The following is a 7,955-nucleotide window of genomic DNA, read 5'->3' as shown; positions in this document are numbered from 1 at the left end:
TTCCTTTCTGTTATAACTTCTTAACTAGTAGATCACGCGCGCTCGAGGTGAGAACATAGACTGTATTTATTTCGGAGAAAAAGGGGAATTTGTCTCTCCACTCTCAAGGGAGAGGGCTATGCATCTCTATGGGTCACTCCATGATCCCAACACCTTCCCGACAAAAGAAAGAGAAGATAATAATTATTGGTGGTAACTTGGAAATGGTAATTTCAGTATTTCTTGCGAGATTTGTAGCGGGGGGATTTGGTGTGAGTTACGTCGAGAAAGGAAGTTCGCTTCCTGTTCCGCGTTGGGAGCGCGATTCGGTTTTCTTCTGGTGACTTGAACGCTATCGGCTCTTGATTATCGAAAATAGACCGTTCTAGTGGTGACGGGTCTTCTTCACTATCGCTCGTGGCCCCACTTCTGAAAAGTTCCCTCCTGGCCGAGGTCGATGGGATTTCAACTGAAGCTTCCGGTCCTCGGGTTTTGGTTGTCGCGGGGCGTTCAGCGGTGGTTGTGGCCACATCTTCCACCGATGGGCGAGCCGACCTTACCGCTTCCGCGATCTCGTCTGCCAGGCTCTGCTGCGCGGTATTTGCTTGTTGATGTGCGCTATACCGGGAGGATGTTGGTTGAGATGGTGCTTCCTGGATCGACAAGTTTTCTAGAAGTTGTGAAACGTCGTCAGCCTTCATGTCTGTTTCCTTCATGACCCGTTGGGTCTCTTGTAAGAGTGCTCGAATTTCAGGGTCAGCTTCTCCTACTTGTTCTTCAAGGGCTCGGATCGACTCCATGAGCGCATCTCGTTCGTCTCCGGTCACGGCTTGGCCGTCCATCGCCTTAATCTTCTTGCACAGGGTTTCCATCTTACAAATGATCGGTGTTATCGGCTCTGGGGTCTGGAACATCTGCTTCTCCACTTGGGTCTCCTCCCTCCCTCGAGTTGTCGTTCTCCGTTTGGGTAGGGGCATTTCGAAAGCCAGCATGAGACCGTCGTAGACATCTCCTTGGCGGTGTTGGTTTGGAGTGTGCCGCCGTCTTAATTGGTTCGCGTGTCGCAATGTTGTTCGGTTTTCAACTTCAACATCATACATGACATTGTTGCGCCGCTCCACATTACCGTGGGCCCAATATTGTTTGTTGTGTCGTTCCATCCGGACATACACCGGGTCGTTTGTCTCGAAGCTCTTCTCTCTAACTCCGTGATGTCTATCGAAGTTCTTTTTCATTCGAGCTTCATACCTGGAAGTTTGTATTGAAGCAATGGCATTGGTTTTTTCAGCTTGTGGGAGCAGCATGTCGAGTTCGGTTCGGAACTTTCTCCCCGTGAACATTTCTGCCGGCGTTTTTCCGTCTAAGGCTTGCGATGGAATCGTTCGATATGACCTCAGGAATTTCTGGATGTTTGCGGAGGTGGTGCCTTCTCGTTGCATTTTTGACAAAGCTCTTTTGAATGTATCTACCATCCTTTCTGCTCTCCCGTTGCTTTGCGGGAAGTTGACGGCCGAGAAAGATTTCTTTATGTCGTTTCTACGGCAAAATTCTTTGAAGTCGTGAGCTGTGAACTGGGTTCCGTGATCGGTGACGATTTCTTCAGGAACACCATATTGGGTAAATAAGCTTTCAAATGCCTCGATCGTATTTGCTGTGGTGATTTTCTTCATTGGGATGATTTCCGGCCAATTGGAGAACGAGTCAACGATGATGAGATAATGCACGTTTTTCATTGGCCCGGCAAAGTCCGCGTGGATTCGCTTCCAGGGTCCCTCTGGCTTTTCCCATGGCGATAATGGGATCTTTACCGGGTTCTTACTGGCCAGCTGACAGTCATCGCAGGATCTGACAAACTCCTTGATTTGGTCGTCAATTTGTGGCCAGTACACGTATGATCTCGCAAGTGCTTTCATTCTCGTCTCTCCAGGGTGCCCGTTGTGCAGAGTGGTTAGCACTTCCTTCTGGAGGTCGGCCGGGATAACGACTCGGTTTCTGAACAAGATGATGCCCCCGGAGATGCTCAATTCACTCCGTCTCGAGTACAAGGCGAAGAGGGCGTCTTCGCGAGAGATTTTTGGCCACTGGCTGTCGATGAACTTTTTGGCTCGAGAGAGGATTCTATCGGACAAGGTCCCTCTTCGAATTTCGTCTCTGGTTACAGGTAGAGCCGCAATGTTTTCGTCGAGGGAGTTTTCATCGTCTAATTCGATGCTCGCTATGACTTTGTCGGGCAGCTCGTTGTTGCCGTCGAGGTGACTCTGTTGTTCTACGATGAGGCGGGACAAGGCGTCGGCTTCGCCGAAGTCTGTCGTTTTCTTGTACCGGATTTCAAATTGGTAATCCAGGAGAATCACGGCCCATCGTTGTAGTCTGTTCGCCGAGTGGGCTGAGATACCGTTTTTTGAGCCGAATATCGAGAGTAATGGCTTATGGTCGGTGTTGAGGATGAATTTTCGACCGAAGATGAATTTGTGGAACTTCTTGACAGCATAAACGAGCGCGAGTGCCTCCTTTTCGATCTGGCTGTATTTGCGTTCAGTATCGGAAAGGGAGCGCGATGCGTGCATAATAGCCTTCTGAGTTTGATTAGGCATTTCATGCAATAATACACAGCCAATTCCACTCTGGCTCGCGTCAGCACTTATGATGATTGGTAGATTCGGATCATAATGTGTTAGCAGAAGGTCCGATTGGAGGCATTGCTTCATCTTTTGGAAACTTCTTTCGCATGCGTGTGTCCATTCGAACCCTGCATCTTTTTTGAGCAAGTTGTTCATTGGTTCTTTCAGAGTTTTCATGTCCGGGATAAATTGACTGTAGAAGGTAATCATGCCCAGCGCTGCGCGGAGTTCGGAGATGTTTCTCGGTGAGGGCATCTCCACGATCGCCTTCGTTTTGTCGGGATCTGGTTTTCGGCCTTCGCCGCTGAGAATGAAACCTAGGAATTTCACTTCCGTCCGGAGGAATGAGCATTTTTCTTCGCGGATTCTCAGTCCGTTCTCTTGGAGACGTTGAAACACCTTCGCTAGTCTTCCCTCGTGTTCTTCGATTGTCGAGCTGGTTACCAGTATGTCATCGAGGTACGCGGTTGTACCTGGTAGATCATTGGTGATAGTGTCCATGAGACGCTGGAACAAGCTTGGCGCAGTCTTTACCCCGTAAGCTAATCGTTTCATTTTGAACAATCCCTTCGCCGTGTTGATGGTAAGGAGTTCTTGCGATTGACTCTCTACTGGTATCTGCAGGTAAGCCTCTGCGAGATCCAGCTGGGAAAAATATCTCCCGCCGTTGAGTTTCGCGAAGATACTTTCGGCCGTGGGAAGGGGATAAGCGTCGTCTTCGATTGAGTTATTCAATCCCGTGGAGTAATCGGCGCAGAGCCGGATCGTTCCGTCTTTCTTTTGGACGATGACCACCGGTGCGGCATACTTGGAATGGGCTGTCGGCTCGAGAACGTCCTCGCTCACGAGTCGCTCGATTTCATCGACAATCTTCGGAAGTAGAGCATATGCTACGGGACGTGCTTTCTTGAAGCTCGGTGCGGAGTTTTCTTTGACCTTGAAAGTCGCTTCGAATGTTGTGCATTTCCCTAGGCTTTCGGTGAAGACTTCAGGAAACTTCCGCTTGAGATTCTTTTGGATTTCTTTTTCCTTGATGTCGATGGATCCCATTACAGATTGAATCGACCTCGCGGGAGGGTTCCTGGACTGATCTTGGAGAAACTTTTTCAACTCTGGGTCCCTTTGGATCCAGTCTAGCCCGAGTAATTCACAGTTTTCTGTTACATGACAGTCGGTGTGAAATTCGAGACTGTTCATGCGAACGGCGCAGCGAAACGTTCCGATGACTCTTAGGGGGTTTCCGTCGGCCAACGTCAGGCTAACTGTAGGTGAGCGTAGCGCTGGTTTGTTGAGTTGAGACCAGATTCGGCGAGAGATAAGTGAGACTTCCGCGCCTGTATCTAGAGTCAAACTGAACGTCCGACCGCTAATGGTGACCTGCTTTGTGAACCGTCTGACGTTATTGGGTTGTAACCGGATCTGTCGAACATTTCGATCAGGCGTGAAATCCGTAGATCGATTTGAAAAACAGGCTCGAGGAAGGTGGCCCACTTTCGAACAGATCGAACAAGTTGTGTTCTTGTGTCGACAATCTCGGTGATGATGGTTCGTTTTGGCACACCTGTAGCACGGTTTCTTGTAATTATTGCTCGTGGAGGGTTGTTGCTCGTCTTTCGGTGGAGCGTTTTCTCTCGGTGATTTTTTTTGGATTTTGTTGATCTCGAAGCGGCTTTTAGTCGTCGGGTTGAGATCCTTCTTGAGTTGTTCGAAATGTTCCAGATCGTCGATGATTTCTGGAAAGCTATATTCGTCCTCGTTCTCCTCCATAAGTCTCGCTGCCCGGGCACGAATATCGTTGTCTTCGGGGTTCATGAGCGATAACATGAGGATGTATTGCTTCATTTTGTCGAGGGTTATATCCCCCCACTCTGCTTCTTCGGCTGCTTCGTTGATCAGACCCATTAGTTCTTTCATGGGACGACCGGAACGCTTGATGCGAAGCGATTTTATGCGGCGCTTGAATAGACTGGTGGGGATGGAGAATAATTTTTTCAGGAGCTCGATTGTCTCTTCTGCTTTCAATTCAATGATTTTCTTCGGCTTTATGTAGTTGACGAAGGAGTCGTATTCACTGACGTTCAGTTTACTGATGATGAATCTGATTTTGTCTTCCTTGGCGAGAGCGCCACCTTCAGCCTCTAGTATCGGCGAGTATCGATCATACCATTTTTCGAAGGTGTGTCCTTCGTCGGATTTGAAAGTGAACTTCGGGATTCGGCTGTTGATGTGCTCCATGATGGTGTGGGCCGAAGTTGAGGTCCGTTCTCGAGGAAAGTTTTTCAAGGCTTCCGTTACGGCTGCGGACACGATCAGTTGAACTTGCTCGGCGCTGAATGCCATTTTCTTTCTCGGGTGATGAGCTTTGACGAGTCACAATCCTGTGCTTCGCTGAATAATCCTCTTCTGGCGGGCACTCGGCACTAGGTTTCGTGAGTTCGTTTGAAATCTTCGTCGCCACTGTTATAACTTCTTAACTGGTAGATCACGCGCGCTCGAGGTGAGAACATAGACTATCTTTATTTCGGAGAAAAAGGGAATTTGTCTCTCCACTCTCAAGGGAGAGGGCTATGCATCTCTATGGGTCACCCCATGATCCCAACAATATTTACCTCCGGTGCACGCGTTTGCCTCGACAGGAACCTACCAGCGTCGCGAGAGCATCTCCGCTGCAGGAGACTCCGCATAGCATCAGGAGTCCATTATGATGGGTTCGAATCGCTGCATGATGGAGTGACTGGGAGGGAAGTGATTGAATGATGCTGGACAGTCATTGAGGATTTTCCTCTCCCATCTGAAAATTTGAATAGGCTCGCGGTCTGCGCGAGCAAATCAAGGACAGCCCCATTCGGCCAAATGGCTTCGGTCAGGCAGCTTCGGTCATACGGCTTCGGTCAATCGGTGTTCTCAATAGTATTTCGGTCAAATGGTTTCGGTTAAGCGCTTTCGGTCAACAGGATTCGGGCAACTGGATGATGACCGATCGGAGTAGTCGATCGAAAGGGTGATTGCTACAGCGCGGCGGAGAGGGAAGCTATGAAGCAGTTCAACAAGAGTGTCAGCTACGACGGCCGATCCATGGCCAAGCGCGACTCCATCACGAAACTCGCCAATAACTTGGAGGACGCACGCAATCGTCTCATCGCCAAACGCCGCAGTTTGGTCAGAGATCCGCAATCCTTCTCTCGATACGACCGGGAAATCATTGAGTTGGCCCGCTCGGGTCACGCGGTGGAAAGTTTCGACGTATACGTGGTTGCCCTCAGCGCCCGCGACGCGCGACGGGTGTTTCTACATGCCGCACCGACAGGTTGTCACCCAGCGGGCGACGGGTGACAAATGGCGAATAGTTTTCGACTGCAGTTCCTCATCTCCGGGAAAGATCCCCCTTAATTCTCACCTTTATGCAGGACCGAACATGAATCCAGATGTACTCAAGCTTTTGATCAACTTTCGCTTGCGACCGGTGGCACTATCCGCTGACGTATCTCAGGCTTATATAACGATCAATCTCGCGCAGCCAGATCGCTCTCTGTTCCGATATCTCTGGCAGGGACCAGAGGACGAGCGGATCCGGTGTCTTCAGATGCGAGAGGTCGCTTGGGAAGCCATCCCGAGCGGCTTTATACTCGCCGCCGTACTTTAAGAGCACTTCAAGCGCGTAGACACGGAGTCCAAGCTCGATCTGGGTGCATCGTTTATCTTGACGATATGTTGCGTAGCTTTGACTCCGAGCCGGAGGCCACCACGTTCATCGATCGACTGGTTCCTTGGATGCATTCGGCCGGCATGAATCTTGCCAAGTGGAAGTCTAATTCCACCGCCGCTGCGGGACCCGTGTCCGCCCTCTCGACTTCTCCAGGATCGGTTTCTAAGTTGCACAGTGGGGCCAAATCGGATTTAGGGTGGACATGAGTGTTCCATGTAATTTGACAGCTTTCTGAGGTTTTGGGAGTCTGAAAAAGCGAAGGAAGATTGCTGAAAGCACTCCCAACATAACAGGATGTTGGATGGGCTCACGATATGAGGAAAAAACATGATATGATTTATCGGGGATGGAGTTCACTTTTTATTCTACTCGGATTCCTCCAACTCCGTGAAACTCATTCAGCGGCAGCAGAATAATCGCTCGAGCCAGCGGGAGCTGCCACAGAGCCTTCTGATTCCTCTTCTGTGGGTCTGGCATCGTCGTCTTCTATCGAATCAACATCTTCCGTTAATGAGTGGTAGTCGAGAGAGCATCGCACCTCTGGATCCGGAGTTTTCCCTTTATTCCGTGGGAACCGCCGCATAGAGACTATGAGAGGATCTGAAGATCTTGGTGGATATGAGTTGGAGAGCATTGTCGCTCTTTGTTCGCTCTCCACTTACCTTTGGGGACGAGTCAACGCCGCGCCAAGACGCAACGCTCACGTCTCCGAACGGAAAAAAAGCGTCAATCGTCTCCGACGCTGATTCGGATACGAGAAACTACATGAGAATGGTACCGATCTACGAGATCAGATCCCAACTTTGGACAGACAGTATTCGAGAACCGCTGGGTTTCGCGGCTCAATTTTTTTCACGGCGAGTAGAGGTCCGATATTCCTCGAAAAGAAATAAATCCGAGGGGGGACACGATCATTTCTGACATTTATTTATTTGACTTAGATATTATATATGGGTCAGACTTTCTGGCCCGCAGGCTCTAGGCCGCATTATGTCTCAAGTGAACAATGACTAATCTCTTGAACCGGGAGAATAGGCTAGCGGTCCGCAGTTCATACGGTAATTCATTCCATACATGAGCCATTTGATGTGAAGGCGAACCACAGAGGGCGTGGGAGGCAACGTTAGTAGCTCTAATTAGCAAATGGCGAGAGCGGCGTTCAGAGAGAACAAGACCAGGCGGCGCAAGAAAGTTGGGTACGGTTTGGTGGACTGAGAAGAAGGCAAGGCAAGATAACCTGTAGACATATAGTTGTCTAACCGTGAGGATAGAGAAATGTTTAAACATATCTCTCACTGAGGTATGTGTCGGCAGGCCAAAAACCGCACGTAGTGCATTGTTTTGTACGACTTGAATTGAGTTGAGAGAGGAAGCGGGGGCGGAGGATCCCCAAACGGAGATGCAGTATGAAACAGAGCTGTTGAAAATTGCACGAAGAACATCTAGCAGGACTTTGCGGGGGAAACCTAAGCGTCGGAGTCGATGGATGCAAAACACAAGCGAAGATAGTCTGGATCGCAGTCTTTCCGTGTGCGGTTTCCAACTGAGGGAGTTATCGAATTCTATCCCGAGGCAAGGGGCTGTGCGCGAGAGGGGGAGGTCGACTCCGTTTAGGGAGATCGGAGAAAGTATTTCGAATGAATGCCATC

At 49.7% G+C, this 7,955-nt stretch overlaps 1 protein-coding gene across 1 annotated transcript; it reads right to left on the bottom strand.

Annotated features, from left to right (window-relative positions):
• Positions 1-212: 212 nt before the first annotated feature.
• Positions 213-4,940, bottom strand: LOC100898009 (uncharacterized protein K02A2.6-like). Its single transcript, XM_003737658.1, has one exon. The coding sequence runs from the start codon at positions 4,938-4,940 to the stop codon at positions 213-215; it is 4,728 nt and encodes a 1,575-aa protein (XP_003737706.1).
• Between the last annotated feature and the right edge of the window lie 3,015 nt (positions 4,941-7,955).

The sequence above is a fragment of the Galendromus occidentalis genome, unplaced genomic scaffold, assembly GCF_000255335.2.
Source record: "Galendromus occidentalis unplaced genomic scaffold, Mocc_1.1 scf7180000075610, whole genome shotgun sequence".
Taxonomy (NCBI): Eukaryota; Metazoa; Arthropoda; class Arachnida; order Mesostigmata; family Phytoseiidae; genus Galendromus; species Galendromus occidentalis.
Note: the sequence above shows the minus strand (reverse complement) of the source record. Positions and strands in the feature narration are given on the sequence as shown.